The 21,856-nt window shown below is 46.3% G+C and overlaps 1 protein-coding gene across 1 annotated transcript in view; it reads right to left on the minus strand.

The window, feature by feature from the left end:
* Positions 1 to 21,168, minus strand: part of nrp2a (neuropilin 2a) — a 68,873-nt gene extending 47,705 nt beyond the window's left edge. The window contains exons 1-2 of the mRNA XM_063009374.1: positions 21,075 to 21,168; positions 12,655 to 12,832 (exon numbers count right to left, since the gene is read on the minus strand). Coding sequence (XP_062865444.1) covers positions 12,655 to 12,832; positions 21,075 to 21,153 — 257 coding nt within the window. The 5' untranslated portion in view covers positions 21,154 to 21,168. The remainder of the gene's footprint in view (positions 1 to 12,654; positions 12,833 to 21,074) is intronic.
* Between the last annotated feature and the right edge of the window lie 688 nt (positions 21,169 to 21,856).

A 21,856-nucleotide genomic window follows, 5' to 3' on the forward strand; every position in this document is an offset into this window, starting at 1 on the left:
CATGAGATTTCGGACCGTGTCTGTGGGAACTTGTGCCCACATTTTTGCGTTCTTCGAGGTTGAGGTCAGGACTGAAAATAAAAGCCACCTAATTACACATACAGCCTTTACTAGGGGTGAGTTTGTGCAACAGTTTGGGGAAGGCCCTTTCCTGTTTCAGTGCAAAGACATGCTGAATGAACGACAAATTCCCACAGACACAGTCCAAAATCAGCGCTCGGCTGGGACAGCAGCACTTCTATTTCCACAGACAAGGACATGCCGAATGAACGACTTTGGGATGAACCGGAGCAGTGACCGTAAGCCAGGCCTTCTAATCTGACCTCAGCCTGACCTCACAACCGTTCCTTTCTCTAAAGAAGCACAAATTCCCACAGACACGGTCCAAAATCAGCGCTCGGCTGGGACAACAGCACCTCTATTTCCACGGACAAAGACATGCCGAATGAACGACTTTCAGACGAACTGGATCAGTGACCAGGCCTTCTTGTCTGACCTCAGCCTGACCTCACAACCGCTCTTTTCTTTAAAGGAGCACAAATTCCCACAGACACGGTCCAAAATCAGCACTCTGCTGGGACAGTGGCACATGGACAAAGACATGCCGAATAAACAACTTTGGGATGAACCGGATCAATGACCAGAAGCCAGGCCTTTTCGTCTGACCTCAGCCTGACCTCAGAAACGCGCTTTTCTTTAAAGGAGCACAAATTCCCACAGACACGGTCCAAAATCAGCGCTCGGCTGGAACAGCGATAGAAACCCTATTTCCATGTCCATGATTTCAAACCAAGTTGTCCATCAAGTTCAGCACTGACGGTGAACATCAGCAATGTACACATACGGCCTTTCAGACAGTTTGGGGAAGGTCCTTTCCTGTTCCAGTGCTAAAACATGCTGAATGAGCGACAAATTCCCACAGACACACTCCAAAATCAGCGCTCTGCTGGGACAGCGGCACCTCTGTTTTCAAAGACAAAGACATGCCGAATGAACGACTTTCGGACTAACCAAATCAATGACTAAAAGCCAGGCCTTCTCATCTGACCTCAGCCTGACCTCACAACCGCTCCTTTCTCTAAAGAACAAATTCCCACAGACACACTCCAATTTTTACGCCCATGATTTCAAACCAAGACGTCCATCAAGCTCATGATCAGTTGTCCACACTGACCGCAAATCCTCGCTGACCCCTGTAATGAAGTCGAGACTCCTCCGCTGTGCCAGTTGGCGGTCCGTGACGTTTGGCCCCCGGAGGCCCCCCGCGGGTGTCGAGTCCTCCGGCGAGGCCAAAAGAGGATAAAGTCATGACGAGGCACATTTCTGACCTCCTTCCGCCCGTGTGCAGAACCGCCGGCACCGCCGCGTCTCCCCAGGAATGTGTCAGTGTGCGCCGGGGGGGTCAGTGTGGGTAAACCTGACACTACTCGCGCCCCCTCCGCGTGACACGGGGGCACAGGTGCGGCGGGGCTCGGGCGGCACCGACCCGGCGCTCGCAGGAGGTAAGGTACGGCGGCGCAAATTTAGACCCCAGACAGACGGAGCCTCGAGACGTCCTACTGTACCTCAGTATTACACATGTGGCAAAGTTTGTGCACCCCTGCCCGAGTTCTCTCTGCGATCCACGGCAAGTGGGACCCGCCGCGAACCCACCGGGTGTGCCAAAAGTATCCGGACACCTCACGCTGAGCCAAAACATGGGTATTAATACGGTACAATCCTCTTTGTTTAAGGCTTCCCACAAGATTTTGGAGTGTTCCTGTGGGAATTTATGCCTATACGGGCAAAGAACAACAAGAAGGCGTCACTCGCAACCAACATTCCAATTCATCCCAGTGGTTTTTAGCAGGATTAAAGGTCAGCGTTCTGGTCAAACCTGTCAAACCAAACTACGTCTTTATTGTTCTCGCTTAGTGCACAGCAGGACAGTCATACTGGAGGAAAGAGAAACGGCCTTCCCCAAACTGTTTACACATATCTGAAAAGATCATTTATTTATGTGTGAGTTTGATTTTGAATAGATACAACCGCCCATTTTCACCAAACAGTTTAACACACCAGTGACCCAAAGCATAGAGCAAAAACAACACTGGAGAGGCTTAGCGTCACAGCCTGCCGAGATCCCACAGATCAGGCCAAGCATTCAGTGCAGCTGATTCTCAGTCAGTCATTGATATAAAAATATTAGAAGTGATACGGCTGGAGCGTCCGGGTATTTTTAACCCCACGTGAGCGACGCCGTCCACTCTAACTGAGTATCGAATATAAACACACACACACGGTGAAGATAAAAGCCTCTGCGTCCTGCGCAGGTGTAATTAGGTTGTGATCGATTTGGCCGAGGTTCTTGGACTGGCAGTGTCGGGCGGTGGAGTCCTGTGATCTTTAGTAGCTGTGAGAGCAAAATCACATCAAAATATGCAGCATGAAAACATTCATTACTGAATCAAACACCAGCGATTTCACCCGGCACTAAACGTACGGGGGGTGGGCGGGGGGGCGCTCAGGTGGCGCAGTGGTCTAAAGCACTAGCCGACAGCAGAGACTCAGTTATTGTCCAGCCGGGCACCTAAACAGACATGATCAGCTGCAACTGACTGACTGACTGACTGGTTGGTTGGTTGGTTGGTTGACTGACTGACTGACAGACTGACTGGTTGGTTGGTTGGTTAGTTGGTTGGTTGACTGACTGGTTGTTTGATTGACTGACTGACTGGTTGTTTGATTGACTGACTGACTGACTGGTTGGTTAGTTGGTTGGTTGGTTGACTGACTGGTTGTTTGACTGACTGACTAGTTTTTTGACTGACTGACTGGTTGGTTGGTTGGTTAACTGACTGACTGGTTGGTTAGTTGGTTGGTTGACTGACTGGTTGTTTGATTGACTGACTGATTGGCTGACTGACTGACTGACTGACTGGTTGGTTGGTTGGTTGGTTAACTGACTGACTGACTGGTTGTTTGACTGACTGACTGACTGGTTGGTTGGTTGGTTGGTTGTTTGACTGACTGACTGGTTGGTTGTTTAATTGACTGACTGGTTGGTTAATTGGTTGGTTGGTTGATTGATTGATTCATTCGAAGAAGTCGCCTCTGCAGGACATAAAGAGTGGCCGACAATTTCAACCAATCAGAGCGAGTTGCTGTTGCACTATATGGCCAAAAGTATGTGGACACCCACTAATGAGTGAATTTAACACCCCAGTAATTTATTGAATTGGTTCTGTTGCTAACAGGTGTGTAACGATAACACAGCCTAAGGTAAATGATATGCTTTTAACACTGTGGCAACAGTTTAGGGAAGCCCTTCTCCTCCCACATCAGTACACAACCCCCGTGACCCTACTGACTGAATGGGCACAGATTCCTACAGGCACATTCCCTTCAAAGCCTTGCAGAAAGGCATCATAGATGACTGGATGATAAAAAGCGACTAAGGAAAGAAGGAGCGGTTCAGTATAAAGGCATGTGGGAGGTCCCAGTAGTATGTGTGGGTGTGGCACTGATCCATCAAACTTTATGAACCTCTTAGTAGAAATCACTGACGTTCCCTTTAAAACAAACACTGTCCACAGATTACATGAACACGGGGACGCAGGATCGGGAGATTGAAACGATTCCACGTTTTTAATGAGCTGTACCTTCACCTCGACGTACGGAGCCTCATGTGTAGACAAGCTCTTGTTTACACTTTTCGTTAACCCCATCACCCCCCCCCCCCCCCCCCCCATCTCTCCGCTCCGTTGTTTTTCCTCCAGCTGTTAATTGCTTTTCACACCTTCGTTGTTTTTCAGATATTTTTCAGGGCGGCTCGTCCCCGAGAGATAAGCCGCTCGCCGGCCCAGAAGACCCGATCATCCGGACGGAAACACAACAACAGACGCCGCTCCCCTCGTCTTATTATCCGGCTCGCGGTCACCGAGCGAGCGAAGCTAAAGGTGAGAGACGTCGAGCTCGACGGGGGGTAACGCGGGCCGCCCTCGGTTCATTAGTCTTTCAGCTCCTTCTGGCTCAAGCCCAGAGCGTCCGTGTGTCTTTCATCCTCGTCTGGAAGAAAACTGCTGACCGGCGCTATATTCACCGAGAACGGCGCAAATGGACGAGCGTCAAAAACAGACTGTCAGCCAGACAGCAATTACACAGATTCATCATCTCATCATCATCCTCAAAAACTGTAACCTGATCACTGGTGTATGTTAACGCTAACGGCGCCTCACTGCAAGATGGTGCTGGGTTCGATTCCCAGGTGGGGCGGTCCGGGTCCTTTCTGTGTGGAGTTTGCTGTGTGTGTGAGTGTGTGAATGTGGTGTTTGTGTGAGTGTGTGTGTAAGTGTGTGAGAGTGTATGAGTGTATAAGTGTAAGTGTGTGAATGTGGTGTGAGTGTGTGTAAGTGAGTGTGAGTGTGTGTGTATAAGTGAGTGTGTATGTATAGGTATAAGTGTGTGTGTGTGAGTATGTGTGTGAGTTTGTGTGTAAGTGTGTGTGTGAGCATGTGAGAATGTGTGTGTGTGTGTGTGTGTGTGTGTGAGCATGTGTGTCTTTGAGAGTGAGTGTGTGTGTATATGTGTGAGTGTGCAGGTGAGTATGTGTGTGTGTTTAAGTGTGTATATGTGTGTGAGTGTATGTTTGTGAGTGTGTGTGTGTGTGTGTGTGTGTGTGAGTATGAGTGTGTGTGTGTGTGAGTGTGTGTGTGTGTGTGTGAGTGTGTGTGTGTGTGAGTGTGTGTGTGAGTGTGTGTGTGTGTGTGTGTGTGTGTGTGTGAGCATGTGTCTTTGAGAGTGTGTGTGTGTGTGTATGTGTGTGAGTGTGTGTGTGTGTGTGTGTGTGTATGTGTGTGAGTGTGTGTGTGTGTGTGTGAGCATGTGTGTCTTTGAGAGTGAGTGTGTGTGTATATGTGTGAGTGTGCAGGTGAGTATGTGTGTGTGTTTAAGTGTGTATATGTGTGTGAGTGTGTGTGTGTGTGTGAGTGTGTGTGTGTGTGTGTGTGTGTGTGTGAGTGTGTGTGTTGCCCTGTGATGGGCGTTTCCTATCTTAGATTGTTTAAATCTCCCAATCCTACGTATCTTTCGCCCAGTGAACTGCACCCACCACGACCCTGACCAGGATGAAGCGGGGGTAAAACAGACAGTGAATGAATGAATGAAAACGAAAAATCAAGAAGCTGCTGGAACACTCGTCACTGTCCACAGTCAAGCGAGCTTTACGTGACCGTGGGTTTGGAGGCCACCGGGCGAGTGAGAAGCTCCTGCTGATGCATTCGAGCCCAGCAGCACTACACCTGCTGTGAAGCGCGGCGGCGGTAGTACTTCAGTATTAAAGCAGGAAGATGGAATAAAGAACCACATGAGAAGTACAACAGTGGAGATGGAAGCGGTGATCCGAGCCCCCGGCCTCAATCTCAGGGTCCGGTGACCCGACTGACCATGACCTCACCGGCATGCGGGCGATTGATTCCTCATTAGGGTTATTGATCCGGCGTTCTCCTCCTAACAGCGAGAGGGTAAAAGCGCACTCACGGATTAGCGACCCCCGCGTCAGTCGATAGATTAGCACCTAGGATGAGCGCGGACGTCGTCGGGGCTGAAATATGAGGCCACGCCCCAGAGCAGACGTTTTGGAGAGCATCATGAAGATAATAATAATTAAATCAACACATTTTAACTGGCACATAAACTTAAAATGAACTTGTACACAAGTGCCCCCTTGTGGAGGCTTTACGTTACATCTTGTAAGCCACAGTGGGACCAGATTGCCATGGTTTTTATTAATGAAGTTTATTTCGTTTCATGTTTCGTCTTGATTCGTCGTTTGTGTTGCCTGGGTCACTAAGGACTAGAAGCACGGATGCCCGTTACCATTTTAGAAACGGCTCTCGAGGTATTTTAGAAATAAAATTAAAGTCGTGCCGCTATTAATCAGGTTTTAAAAAGCTGATCGAACTGTTTGACCTCTGGGTGGCGCTCTCACATTAAACAGATCTAAGACGCTCCCGTCTTCTTTCCGCCGACTCAGAACATAACATTTCGGATAAACGCGGCACTCCAGAGAAAGACCTGCCCCCCCTAGAGCGCCTGCGTGAGAGCAAAAGTATCTGGACGCCCCTCCTAATCATTAACCACCAACTGATACGTCAATTACAAGCAAAGCCTTTTCATCCAGCAGGCACAAGTTCCCAAAGACACATTCTGAAATCTTCTGAACAGTGTTATTCCTGTTATACAGAGGGAAGCAACAGCTGGAACAACTGCCCCTCTTCTGAGAAGCTTCTCACAAGACTTTATAGTATGTGTATGGAAATTTGTAACAATGGAACCGGTGATCAGGTCCATATGCAAATCACAATGAGCATTAATTACAACGGTCATGTGTGTCTTTCACACATGATTGGGGTAAAGCTCCTATTACGGCGTTGTAAGAGGGTGAGAGATGTACTCTCAGGCTCCCTCCCCGGTTCAGGGATGGTCGTTTCCTCTTCACGTAGATGAGGAGCCTCTTTGACTCTCCGTTCAAACCAGCGTTCCTCCTTGTCAAGGATCTGCACATCGTCATCATTAAATGAGTGGCCGCTGGCTTGCAGGTGAATGTAAACGGCCAGAAGAGGTCGATCTTCCATGCTGGACCGTCCGTTTAGCCAGTGGCTGTTTAGTTTCCCAGATGTACAATCCTCCCGGCACCTAACGGCATACACTACGTTACTCTGTTCGTTTCCTTAGGGTGAACTCATTTCTGGCGTAGCGTTTTTTTGGGGGGTATTTGTATGGCTCCTAAATGGGGCTGAGGTCCAGGCGTTTTGAAACTGAGCTTTTGGACCAGTTAAGGACCTTCCCTAAACTGTTGCTGCAAAGCTGAAAGCATATTTCCTTTTATATACAGTAATGACTGTTTTACATTTGCAGCACTTATCACTGGATACAATTGAGCAATTGAGGGTTAAGGGCCTTGCTCAGGGGCCCAACAGTGGCAACTTGGCTAAAGTGGGGCTAGAACCGGCAAACTTTTGATTGCGAGTCCAGTTCTTTATCCGCTGAGCTTCCACTGCTCTAATTTAAAGGTGAATTTAATGGACTGTTGTGATTGTAAGACATGAAATCATAAATAAAAAGAGGCGTCCCGATACTTTCGTCCGCCTCAGGTAACATTCGTACCATTTTAGCTTTAAGATTGAACCTGTTGTTTAGATTACAAGTGCTCAATATGTCCAAAAGTATCTGGACACTCATTTATCAGGTTGTTGGACGTGATATTAAAAAGCCTAAACATTTTATTTATTAATTTAAAACCTTTGCGGTGATAACAGGTCTGACGAGGCGAGAGAAATAAAAAAAGCCACAGAACCCCCCTCCCCCGTAACCGGAGTTCCGCCGCTCTCGCTCTTCTTTCCCCCCCGTCGGCGGGCGAGTCGGCGGGAGATCACATTAAAGCCGGAGCCTAATATTTCATCCACCTTTTTATTGCATCTACGGCACATCAATCCGCTCACAAACCCCCGGAGGTAAAAGCCGTTTGGCAGGCGGCCCGAACCTTCTGGGATGAGATCCACCGCCGGAGCGGGCGCTCGGACGCGGGCATCTCCGTGACGAAGTGATCGGGCAGCACGGCTCAGGCGTCTGAACCGAGCCATCAGCCGGACGGACGGGTGTAAATTAGGTTGCGGAGACGGAGCTCCGGGTTCGACCTTGGTTCGGTCGGGGGCTGCAGGACCGCGGTGGATGTTATTGGTGTTGCGTTGCACGTCCGCGCGCCTTCCTTCTAACGCCGGGCCGGGCCCATCAATCACGGCCCCGCTGCAAAGTGCTGACGACGCGTTTTTAAGCGCGCGGAGAAAAATAGACGTTGGGCGAAAAAACGGCTCGCATATACAGTATATCCATAAATATCTGGACACCCTGGATGTTTACTGACCTCGACTAAACTATCATACGTTCCCATCATGTGGTAGGTGTTCCAGCGTAGCCCCTGCGCCCGTGTGTGAAATCCAGGGGCCCGTACAGACGGTGTAGAGGAACACTAGAGTCTTCACAGAGTCCTGACCTTAACCCCATCAAACACATTTGGGATGAATTGGAACCCCAGTTATCAAGTGAAGTGTGGAGCCAGTTGGAGCCACAGTACCTTCATAAATGGACCAGAGACAGGAACAGGCAACCGTTTCCAAGCTGGTGTAGAGAAGCTTGACCTCAACCCTACTTGGCATTCTTGAGATGAATTAGAATGACGACTGCAAGCCAGGCTTTCTCATGCACCATCATTGCCTGATTGTTTAACAAGAGCCTTTCTAGAAGAGCAGAGGCTGTTATGGCAACAAAGGAAGCTTGAGGCGACCATATTTCGACCTAAAGACGCCTGAGCAGGCGCTGTGACTCTTTGGAGCCCCCTCGCTATACACCCCTTGCTAGAACCCTCACTAGAACCCCTCTCTAGAATCCCCTAACTAGAACCCCTCTCTAGAATCCCTTGCTAGAACGAATCCCCTCACTAGAACCCCTCTCTAGAATCCCCTCACTAGAACGAATCCCCTCACTAGAACCCCTCTCTAGAATCCCCTCACTAGAACGAATCCCCTCACTAGAACCCCTCTCTACAATCCCCTAACTAGAACCCCTCTCTAGAATCCCCTTGCTAGAACCCCTTCACTAGAACCCCTTCACTAGAATCCCCTCTTTAGAATACCCTCGCTAGAATCCTCTCTCTAGAATCTGCTTGCTAGAACCCCTTAACTAGAATTCCTTAACTAGAACCCCTTAACTAGAACCCCTTCACTAGAATCCCCTCGCTAGAATCTCCTCTCTAGAATCTGCTCGCTAGAACCCCTTGCTAAAATCCCCTCACTAGAACCCCCTTTCTAGAATCTCCATGCTAGAATCCTCTCTCTAGAATCTGCTCGCTAGAACCCCTTCACTAGAACCCCTTCACTAGAATCTCCTCGCTAAAATCTGCTCGCTAGAACCGCTCTCTAGAATCTGCTCGCTAGAACCCTCTTGCTAGAACCCCTCTCTAGAATCCCCTCACTAGAACCGCTTTCTAGAATCCCCTCGCTAAAACCGAGGCAGTCTGGGACCCCTTACTAGAACCCCCTCTCTAGAACCCTGTCACTTAAACTCTTTCACTAAAGGCCATCACTAGAACCCCATCGGTAGAACTTCCTCACTAGAACCCCCTCTCTAGAACCCTTTCACTTAAGCCCATCACTAGAACCCCCTCTCTAGAGCCCCCTCGCTAAAACCCGGTTGCTAAACCCCCCTCTCTGGAACCCAGTCTGGCAAAGAAAAAAAATCCCAACAACAGAACCGCGCCCACATGGCAGCCAGGCACGACCGTGACCGGCATCTGCACCCCTCCACCGCCACAGCAGAACGAAAACAGCCTCACCGCCCTCGGCCCGGTCCGTCTGTCGTCCGTCTGTCTGTCTTAGACCTGCGCTGGGGGGGCGGTAAGGGGCGGTAAGGATGGATGGGGGGGGTGGGTGTTTATCCCTCTACTGGAAAGCCACAGTCTGGAAGCATTAATGCCGCCGAAGCCCCATTTGTTCCGTCCTATAAATAAATAAAGGCAGGAGCTTCGGCGCGGCTCTGTTTGAAAACAGAAAGCGCATTTTCAATCTGGGGTTTTATCACGGCAAGAAGGTTCTGGAGGCCATTAAGAGGCTTCCAGCCGCCCTACCACCCCCACACACACACACACGCTAACACACACACACGCTAACACACACACACACGGCGGTTTGAGGGCGAGCCGGGAGCGGATATAAAGCGCGCTGTAAAATAAAAGCGGTTTCAGAAAATAACACACAGATTAAAACATAAGAAGGAAAGTAAACGAGTAAAACGCTTTAAAATCAACAAGTAAAATCTACAGACGGAGAAACGACGATGATGAGCGGACGAACAGCGTGAATACAGGAACGCTAATATAATGCTAGCACACCCCGGGATGAACTCAACATTCATTCATTTATTTGTTGTCTCTTTCACCTCGGCTTTATCCTATTCAGGGTCACTAACAGCTGTAATAAGCAATTACATACAGTATACACCGATCAGGCATAACATTAAAACCACCTCCTTGTTTCTACACTCACTGTCCATGTTATCAGCTCCACTTAACATATAGAAGCACTTTGTAGTTCTACAATTACTGACTGTAGTCCATCTGTTCCTCCATGGTTCTTCAATGGTCAGGACCCCCACAGGACCCCACAGAGCAGGTATTATTTAGGTGGTGGATGATTCTCAGCACTGCAGTGACACTGACATGGTGGTGGTGTGTTAGTGTGTGTTGTGCTGGTATGAGTGGATCAGACACAGCAGCGCTGCTGGAGTTTTTAAACACCTCACTGTCACTGCTGGACCGAGAATTGTACACCAACCAAAAATATCCAGCCAACAGCGCCCCGTGAGCAGCGTCCTGTGACCACTGATGAAGGTCTAGAAGATGAGCGACTCAAACAGCAGCAATAGATGAGCGATCGTCTCTGACTTTACATCTACAAGGTGGACCGACTAGGTAGGAGTAAACAGTAAGTGGACACGGTGTTTAAAAACTCCAGCAGTGTCTGATCCACTCATACCAGCACAACACACACTAACACACCAGCACCATGTCAGTGTCACTGCAGTGCTGAGAAAGATCCACCACCTAAATAATACCTGCTCTGTGGGGGTCCTGTGGGGGTCCTGACCAGTGAAGAACAGGGTAATAGCAGGCTAAAAAGGTATGTAGAGAAACAGATGGACTACAGTCAGTAATTGTACAACTACAAAGTGCTTCTATATGGTAAAAATGGACAGTGAGTGTAGAAACAAGGAGGTGGTTTTACTGTTATGGCTGATCGGTGTATATATACAGCGTCCTGCACAGATCCCTGATCTCAGCCTCACTCAACAGATCTGGGATGAACCGGAACATCAACTGAGCATCAGCACTCGTCGTACAAATGCTGTAAACTTTTGACCGCCTCTGATCCTAATCAAAGCACGACGACAGAAGAAGAAAGCAGCGACGTGCGGGCACAGAGAAGCCGCGGAGGAACAGACGGCAAGCAGACGTGCGAGAGAGAGAGAGCAGAAGATGTGAAGCGGAGGGAAGCGAGGGGACGATGAAGTTGGAGAAGAAAGACGAGGAAGGAAGCGAGGTAGAGGCAGGCTGAGGAGGAGGAGGAGGTTATGAGGCGTAATAAGGTTTGGAGCTGAAGGGCTTTATGAAGGGACGCGCTGCAGCTGTCAGAACCACAGACGTCCCCGTTTTTTTTAAGGAGGCTTTAGAGTCGCCCCCCTCCAAAACAAGCTGGAGCAGATTAATTCCATTCATCTGAAAGTGCTTTTCTCTGGGATTCGACCCGGTGAGGTAATAATTCTCCAGTTATGGAATTTATGGCTTCAGAAAATTATTTTACATTATTTAGGCTTTTTGTTTACCTGATAAAATAATAATAATAATAATAATATTCTGGGGTCTAGTGACGGGTTCCAGTGACAGGGCTCTAGTGATGACATTCTAGTGACAGAGCTCTAGTCACGGGGTTCTAGTGCTGGGGTTCTAGCAAAGGGGTTCTAGTAATAGGGATTCTAGTGACAGGGCTCTAGTGACAGGGTTCAAGTAAAAAGGTTCTAGTGAGGGAGTTCTAGTGATGGGGTTCTAGTGACTGGGTTCTAGCAAAGGGGCTCTAGTGAGGGGGATTCTAGTGACAGGGCTCTAGTGACAGGGTTCAAGTAAAGGGGTTCTAGTGATGGGGTTCTAGTGACAGGGCTGTAGCAACAGGGCTCTAGTGACGGGGTTCTAGTGACAGGGTTCCAGTGTTGTAGTAAAGAGGTTCTAGTGACAGGGCTCTAGTGACAGGGCTCTAGTGACAGGTTCTAGTGAGGGGGTTCTAGTGACAGGGTTCTAGTGACATGGCCCTAGTGACAGGGCTCTAGTAACGGCTTTCTAGCAAAGGGGTTCTAGTGACAAGGTTCTAGTGACTGGCTCTAGTGAAGGAATTCTAGTGAGGGGGCTGTAGTGATGGAGTTGTAGTGACAGGGTTCCAGTGACTAGGTTCTAGTGACAGGGCTCTAGTGACAGGGCTCTAGTGAAGGGGTTCTAGTAAAGGGGTTCTAGTGACAGGGCTCTAGTGATTACATTCTAGTGACAGAGCTCTAGTGACTGGGTTTTAGTGACAGGGTTCTAGTGAGGGGTTCTAGTGACTGGGTTTTAGTGACAGGGTTCTAGTGAGGGGTTCTAGTGACTGGGTTCTAGTGACTGGGTTCTAGTGAGAGGGTTCTAGTGACAGGGCTGTAGCAACAGGGCTCTAGTGACGGGGTTCTAGTGACAGGGCTCTAGTGACAGGGATCTAGTGACAGGGCTCTAGTGAATGGGTCCTAGCAAAGGGGTTCTAGTGACAGGGAGCACATCATACATTCAGAGAGTAGATCATTCCAGGAACAAACCTGGAACCGTTTCTTATCAACCTAAGGTCAAAGTACATGGAACAGTGGTCTCTTTACCAAGGGTGGGAAAGAAAAACCAACCCAGACCGTTGTCTTAAGCTGAGAGGAAATCTGTCTGGATGGTCAGAGAGGATGAGAGAATGAGAAAGAATGAGAGGATCATGTGACCCGACCACAGTCGAGCGAGCTTTACCCCCCGCGGTGCACAGACGTGATGAACCAGCCGCTCACCTGCAGTCCAGCCGCTCCAGCTCGAAGTGCGGGTTGAAGTTGAGCACGAGGCGCTGACCGGGCTCCGGCGCCGTGATCACCCACTCGCAGTTCTGGTGCGGCGGGTACTCCAGCGGGTACCCCGGGGACGTGATGTACCCCGCGTCGGTGGCGTCCACCTTCCCGCCACACTTCTCACCTGAGGATCAGAGAGAGAACACAAACGTCGCTGCGTTAGCACTGCGCCGCGTAACCAAGCACATTAATCACTAGCGCTCCGGTTCCAGCGGGAGAGCGGCGATTACAGAACAGGTATTCCGGTCACGCCCGCTACATAAAAGAGCCGTTAAAACGTGCGCGCGGAAGCTAATGGCCTGTGTTACTAGCGCGGATGATATAATTAGACGCTAGTTGCTGTAAATGCTAACACGATTCCGCCGTTTATAGCTAAATAAAAAAGCTAAACTAACCCCCCGCTCCCATCACGCCGCGGTCTGCTAATGTTTACCCACTCTCCGATTGTACAACCCCCCCCCCCCTAACTGCCAGGAACAACGGGCTGCTAATAGCGAGTCGCTAAAGCAGCTCTCTGGAAACAGTTTGGGGAAGGACCTGTTATGTTCCATCACCACTCCGCCTCCTTCAGGTTCCTGCGCTGAGCTTCTACATTTACAGCATTTTATCCAAAGCCACTTTGAATACAGTCTGTGCAATTGAGGGTTAAGGGCCTCGCTCAGGGGCCCAACAGTGACAACTTAACAGCAGCAGAGCTTGAACCGCTGAACCAACAACCTTCTGATTAATTACTAGGCCTGAACCTTAACCGCTGAGCTACCACTGCAATCAAGAGCTCTGATCTCAACTCAATTGTATTGAACACATTTGGGATGAATTGGAACATCAACTGTCTAGATCCACCGCCCATCCAGAAGAGCGGAGACTGTTATAGTGTATATAAAGCCCTCTGGTCCAACAGTTCCTGACCTCATAAATGCTTTTCCAGAAGAGCAGAGACTGTTATAGTGTAAATGAAGCTTTCTGGTCCAACAGTACCTGACCTCACAAATGCTTTTCCAAAAGAGCGGAGACTGTTATAGTGTAAATGAAGCTTTCTGGTCCAACAGTACCTGACCTCACAAATACTTTTCCAGAAGAGCGGAGACTGTTATAGTGTAAATGAAGCTTTCTGGTCCAACAGTACCTGACCTCACAAATGCTTTTCCAGAAGAGCGGAGACTGTTATAGTGTAAATGAAGCTAAACAAACCTGGAACCGTTTCTTACCTAACCTAGGGTCAAATTATAAAGCACATGGAACAGTGGTCTCTTTACCAAGCTCAAAGTAGAAAGTACATGGAACAGTGGTCTCTTTACCAAGGTCAAAGTGTAAAGCATGTGGAACAGTGGTCTCTTTACCAAGGTCAAAGTATAAAGCACGTGGAACAGTGGTCTCTTTATCAAGGTAAAAGTGTAAAGCATATGGAACAGTGGTCTCTTAACCAAAGTTGAAGTACAAAGTACATGGAACAGTGGTCTCTTTACCAAAGCCAAAGTACAAAGTACATGGAACAGTGGTCTCTTTACCAGGGTCAAAGTACAAAATGCATGGAACAGTGGTCTCTTTACCAAGGGTGGGAAAGAAACCCAAACCAGACCGTCATCTTAACCTGAGAGGAAATTTGTCTGGATGGTCAGATGTTATTCAAGAGCCACCAAAACTGGTCTGTCTGCGGTGACACGACCACAGTCGAGCGAGCTTAATGCCCTACGGTGCAATAAAGTACGTGGAACAGTGGTACGTGAAACAGTGGTTTCTTTACCAAGGTCAAAGTACAAAGTACGTGGAACAGTGGTCTCTTTACCAAAGCCAAAGTACAAAGTACATGGAACAGTGGTCTCTTTACCAAGGTCAATGTTTAAAGTACATCGGCGTCTTCACAGCCAGTCTAACAAAGCCGAGGATGAATGTGTGTGTGTGTGTGTGTGTGTGTGTGAATGTGTGTGTGTGTGTGTGTGTGTGTGTGTGTGTGTGAATGTGTGTGTGTGTGTGAATGTGTGTGTGTGTGTGTGTGTGAATGTGTGTGTGTGTGTGTGTGTGTGTGTGTGTGAATGTGTGTGTGTGTGTGTGTGTGTGTGTGTGTGTGTGTGAATGTGTGTGTGTGTGTGAATGTGTGTGTGTGTGTGTGTGTGTGTGTGTGTGTGTAATAATCTCAGTTGATTCATTAAGCGTGTGCTTTTAGGCGGTTCATTAGGATTCGGAAGCTAGACATGTGAGTGAAATGTGTGTGTTTGTGTGTGTTTGTTTGTGTGTGTGTGTGCGTGTGTGTGTGTGCGTGTGTGTGTGTGTGCGTGTGTGTGTGTGTGTGTGCGCGCTAATTTCTATTAACAGAATTATCGCCGCAGAGGCGTCACAATAGTGATAAGTTGCTAGCCCATAGAGAGGCTGTGATAAATTTCCATCATTCACTCTCACTGAGGCGCACTCTCACTCTCTCTCTCTCTCATGCGTGGGAGCTCTCGCGTGCACTTTCTCTCTCCGCCCCGCCCTCCATCGCACCTTAATTAAAAAGTGCTATCACCCGCGGTAAGGAAATGAGGCCCGACGCATCCATCCATGCTGACTCGCAGACGAACCCATAGGCATCTTTCTCTCGCTCTCTCTCGCTCTCTCATTCGCTCGTTCTCTCTCTCTCATTCTCTCTCTTATTCTCTCGCTATCTCATTCACATTTGTTCTCTCTTATACTCTCTCACTCTTATTCTCTCGCTATCTCGTTCTCTATCGCTCTCATTCTCTCACATTCTCTTTCTCTCTCATTTTCTCGCTATCTCTACATCACTCTTATTGTCTCTCACTTTCATTCACTTTTATTCTGTCTGTTCTACCTCTATCTCATTTTCTCATTCTCTCGAACTCTCATTCTCACTCTTACTCTCTCACGATCTCATTCTCTATTGCTTTCATTCTCTCTCTCATGCTGTCTCTCTCTCATTCGCTCGTTCTCTCTCATTCTCTCATTCTCACTCTTATTCTCTCGCTATCTCGTTATCTATCGCTCTCATTCTCTCATTCTCTCCCTCTCACGTGATGTCTCTCTTTCCCATTCTCTCTTTTTATCTCGCATTCTCTTTCACTCTCATTCTCTCGATATCTTATTCTCTATCTCTATATCACTTTCTATCTCATTTTCTCATTCTCTCTTTATTTTTCACTCTCATTTTCACTCGTTCTCTATCGCTCTAATTCTCTTATTCTCTCTCTGATTTCTATCTTATTCTTTCTCTCTCATTTTCTCTTGTTCTATCTCTATCTCATTCGCTCTTGTTCTCTCTCATTCTCTCGCACTTTCATTCTTACTATTATTCTCTCACTATCTCGTTCTCTATCGCTCTCATTCTCTCTCTCATGTTTTCACTCTCTCTCTCTCATATGTTACTTTCATTGCGAGTAATTCATAACATCCAGACTTCTCAAGCTCTTCAGATGTGAAGCTTCTAATCCTTCAATCATTCTCACAAACCTCTTCATCCCGGTCAGGGTGGCAGTGGGTCTGGTGCCTCTGGACATTCTCACACACTCAAACTCACCTGTTCACTTACACACATTCACTTTATTGCAGCCAATCCACCTTTTGCACGCTGATATAGAAATAAATACGGACAATGATGGGCTCGCCTGAGGGAGGGAGGATCGGAGAGGGTTCAGCATGACTGCTGCAGTTCTGCCCTCTGCTGGCTGATCCAGAGTGACTCTCTGTGCGCGATACGGATCTCCATACGAACCCGCCTGGTTCAGGTGAAAAGAAGCGGTCAGTACTGCGCTCTCTTCTTTAGTCAGGAGTGGAGGAATCGGGGAATCAGATACGACTAAATTGGGGGGATAATTGGGGGGTGTAGAGAAATACACACATTTCTCATCTTTCTGACCGTCAGCACGACTTCAGAGCCTTCAGAGCCCGGCGATCCGCAGCGGCACCGGCGCTCTGCATTATTTATCAGTCATATTTAATTCTGCGCCAATCCCAGTGATTTGGGGAAGGACCTTGGCACGCGCCACCTCGCCAGGGACTCGACTGGCACGCAGATGTCCGACTGTATCTGCACCGCGATCATCACGAAAGGAGAAACCACAATCAAAGAGCAGAACGGTAATATTCTGGTTTCTACTCTGCTGAGTCCCGGTGTGCACGTTCGAGGACGGATTCTACACCACATGTCCAAAAGTATATGAACACTCCTTTATCAAAGGTAGAATATCTGCTGTGTGATTTAGATTTGTAGCAGAGGTTTGGGGAAGCCCTCAGTGTAAAGAAACTGAGCACAAATTCCCACAGACACACTCAAACATATACAGTAGTGAAAACCTGCCATGTAAACATTTTACGGCAGCGGTTTGGGGGAAGAAACTACAGTCTGAACTTCTCGTCCAGCTGAGCACAAATTCCCACAGACACACTCAAACATCTAGTGAGAATCCCAGTCACGGCTGCAGACGGTATATCGATCTCCGTTCATCTTGGAATGCATCGTCCAGCCAACCAACACTCAGGTGTCCACATACTTTCGACCACATTTAGTTCCTCGATAGCCTGCGACCATCAGGACAGGAAAGAGCGAGACAGGTGGACGGGCGATTCGAAATTAGCCGAGACTCCAGACGCTGCGTCTGCGCTCGGTCCACTCCGTCACCTCCGTCCCGAGGAGACGAAAACTGACCGGGAGACGCTGCTGTGGAACGTTAGAGCGGATCACTGATTTACGACTACAGGATTAAATACTCAGAACTAATTACTGCTACAACAGCTGCTAACAGGTTTAATACATCAGTTATGCTAAATGAATGATGTGCTTCCAACTATGCAGCAACAGTTTAGGGAAGGTCCTTCCCTGTTCTAATATGACACATGAAGAAACTCTTGGTTTGAAGAAGCTCCAGTGTCCTGCAGGTCACAGAGTCCTGACCTCAACAGGTGGTGGTGTGTTAGTGTGTGTTGTGCTGGTATGAGTGGATCAGACACAGCAGCGCTGCTGGAGGTTTTAAACACCTCACTGTCACTGCTGGACTGAGAATAGTCCATCAACCAAAAACATCCAGTCAACAGCGCCCCGTGAGCAGCGTCCTGTGACCACTGATGAAGGTCTAGAAGATGACCGACTCAAACAGCAACAATAGATGAGCGATCGTCTCTGACTTTACATCTACAAGGTGGACCGACTAGGTAGGAGTGTCTAATAGAGTGGACAGTGAGTGGACACGGTATTTAAAAACTCCAGCAGCGCTGCTGTGTCTGATCAACTCATACCAGCACAACACACACTAACACACCACCACCATGTCAGTGTCACTGCAGTGCTGAGAATCATCCACCACCTCAATAATACCTGCTCTGTGGTGGTCCTGTGGGGGTCCTGACCATTGAAGAACAGGGTGAAAGGGAGCTAACAAAGCATGTAGAGAAACAGATGGACTACAGTCAGTAATTGTAGAACTACAAAGTGCTTCTATATGGTAAGTGGAGCTGATGAAATGGACAGTTATGGCTGATCGGTGTACAACAGTAATATAACATCAGCTTCAGCTCAGATTAACAAACGTGGTAAAATAGTGAAACTTTCTGTACAAACAACAAAACGTCTGACAACATAAAACACGACCTCACAAAGAAATGCAGCTTAATACTAACAGATTGTGGAGGTTTTATTAAAAGAGCCACTTTATTTCCACAGATTGAGCTAACTGATCACATCTGCAATAAATAATGTTATATAAACGCCCATTTCACTCCCACAATCCCTTTCTCACTCTTACATCAGGCTGTATGAGAGGTGATCAGTGCTGACCGATACAGAACACAGACTGACCACGTCCAGTTACATCCTGTCAGAGGAAAACACCGTAAACAACGACGGCTCAGCTCTGTTAGCTTACAGGTTTAAGGGATTCATGTTAATAAAACTAAGATTTTAATAATAACTATTTAAAGTATATAAGTATATAAAATAGATGTGCATTGTGGGTAAAAACCAGATAACTATAATAACCTTTAATTCTCCACTGGTTTTATATTCAGTCAGTAAATCCTACTAACATTAGAATGTATAACATATATACAGTATAACACATCTAAATCATACAGCGGTACCTTGTAACTCAACGTCCCCTCAACTCAAAATCTTTGTAACTCGACGTCCTTTCTCGAATAATTTGTACCCTTAAACTCCACATGTTCCACTTTTTACGCATCAGATCCAGGGTTACAGCTCCACATGTATCTGTGTTTATCTGGATTCTCCTCCCTGTTTCACTTTTAAACTTGTGTTACAGCTCCAGCTTCTGAGAAACGATGAGAATCAGAATCAGCTTCTCCCAGAGTCTAAAACGCTTCTGGTTGAAAATAAAGCTTAACGTGGTTTAATGTAGTAAAAGAAGGAGACAGGAGCACTAAACTTCTCTTCATTATTACTGCTCATAAGTTCCTCCACTAATCACATTCCTCACTCGCTGTTTTACTACAGTAAGTCACGCTAAGTTTTGCGCAAAAGCGGTTTTGTTACTTCTCGTGTGAATGCGCCGGTGCTGAAGGGAATACGGTATTCCAACATCAAGCATCTCCACCATTAACAAGCGTCAGGAAACAATAAAGAAGTAAAACTTTGTGTTTCAGTGTGTTTATATTATATTTGTGTTATTTTCAGTGTTTAAGAGTTAAAAACAACCTCATTATTTTACATGAGACTAAAATATCTGCAGCTCCACGGGACCATGGACGCATTAACAGGTTTCACAAACATCCTCATGGGAAAAAGTACCTCGAAACTCAACCAAACGCCACTCCCAGAACCGACTGATGTTGAGTTTCAAGGTACCACTGTACTGATATAAATAAACAACAACAATAAACAGAAGAGTGGACAGATGAAGGATGTAGACAGCGGTAACTCTAGTTAGCAACTAATAATCAGAAGGTTGCTGGTTTAAGCCCCACTGCCAAGTTGCCACTGTTGGGCCCCTGAGCGAGGCCCTTAAATCTCAACTGCTTCAACTGTATTCAGTCATAATTGTAAGTAACTTTAAATAAAAACATCTGCCAGAACACTGCGAATGTAAACAATGTGACGTAAACCAGGATCTAACATGTAGATTAAATTAATAGTAGTAGTAATGAATCTACAGGATTAAGACTAAACTGTAATGAATCTACAGGATTAAGACTAAACTGTAATGAATCTACAGGATCAAGACTAAACTGTAATGAATCTACAGGATTAAGACTAAACTGTAATGAATCTACAGGATTAAGACTAAACTGTAATGAATCTACAGGATTCAATCTAAACTGTAATGATTCTACAGGATTAAGACTAAACTGTAATGAATCTACAGGATTAAGACTAAACTGTAATGAATCTACAGGATTCAATCTAAACTGTAATGATTCTACAGGATTAAGACTAAACTGTAATGAATCTACAGGATTAAGACTAAACTGTAATGAATCTACAGGATTCAATCTAAACTGTAATGATTCTACAGGATTAAGACTAAACTGTAATGAATACAGGATTAAGACTAAACTGCTGCATATGAAACGTATTTAACATAAATATTAAATATAATACAAATAATCAAATATTCCACGTAAAATAATCATGTTATTGTAAAGCTGAAGCAGCTTTATAGTGATTAGTTTGATTTGTTTGATTAAAAATCGATTTTATTTTATTTCTGATGGTCTATAATATGTAAATGAGCCCTAATAATAAAGTACATATAATAATAATAATAATAATAATAATAATAATAATAAAAGTACATATAGTAATAATAATAAATACTAATGCATATTATTTTTGTTATTGTGTTATATAGTTATTACAATTAATTTTCATTAGTATTTTTATTCTTGTAACTATTACTATTATTATCATTATTGTTATTGTCATTATTTTAAACTTTTTTTATTATTATAATGTATTTTTTATTATTATTTTGTATTTGTATTGCTGTTGCTATTATTATTTACTTTAATATTATTATTATTTTATTAGTTATTATCATTATTATCATTATTATTATTACTGTTGTTGTTTTTGTTGTTGTTATAATTATTATTTTAATTTATTCTATTGTAGTTATTAATAATTTATACTTTTATTATTATTATTATTAACATTAATATTTTTTATTTTATTATTATTGTTATTTATTGTTTTTACTATTATTATGATTATCATTATTATTATTATTGCCATAATTTTTAACTGTTTATTCTTATAATTTATTATTTGTATTTATCTACTTTTAAATTATTTTAATGATTATTATTATTATTATTATTATTATTATTGATATTTTTGCAGAATGATCCAGACTCTATCCACCCAGCTCCCCGCAGACTGCTCTGCTGCACTGTACTGGTTTTGAGGAGGACCCTGGTCTTACCTTCTTCTGCTGTCACTCCGGAGCAGAAGCAGCAGAGAAGCAGTGAGAGCGTGAGCGCGTTCCCAGCTCTGATATCCATCCCACGCCCTGCAGTCCACGATCACGGACACGTTCAGTCCGAGTAAAAGCTCCCGGTTTAAACCTCCCCGGTGTGGATCAGAAGATCAGAGCGCGCGCGATCAGCACGTGAAGCCACATCAGAGCAAAAGTTTGCACGGAATCTCACGAGCTCCCGATCAGCTCCGGTTCTCCCGCGCCCCGGTGCTCGTGTTTCCTTCGCTGTAGGATCCACAAACTGCGGTTCGAACGCGTCCCCACAGTGCGGTGAAGCTCCGGCCGGTCCGTGCACGCTGCCGCTCTCTAAGCGCAATGCAACACCGCGTGCGCACCCAGTTCAGCTCGAGCTCAGAGCTCCCAGCACGCGCGTCTCTGAGTGTGTGAGTGTGTGTGTGTGTATGTGTGCACCGATCGCGTTACACTGAGCCTTTCTTGGCCCGCCCCCGCTCCTCACATACTGATTACAGAGGAGCACACACACACACACACACACACACACTTACACACACACGCATGAAAAGCAGTCGCACAAACACATTACATGAACAGATGCGCGCACACATTTAAGCACGCGCGCAAACCCAACACAACATATCCTACACATGCATGCAATTTAATACACGCACGCACACACGCACACACACACACACACACACACACAGACTCGTGTAAGTCTATACAGACTGTCAAAACTGGAAGCACCACGTTGTACCTTCTACAAACAA

Source organism: Trichomycterus rosablanca, chromosome 15, assembly GCF_030014385.1.
Source record: "Trichomycterus rosablanca isolate fTriRos1 chromosome 15, fTriRos1.hap1, whole genome shotgun sequence".
Lineage (NCBI taxonomy): Eukaryota > Metazoa > Chordata > Actinopteri > Siluriformes > Trichomycteridae > Trichomycterus > Trichomycterus rosablanca.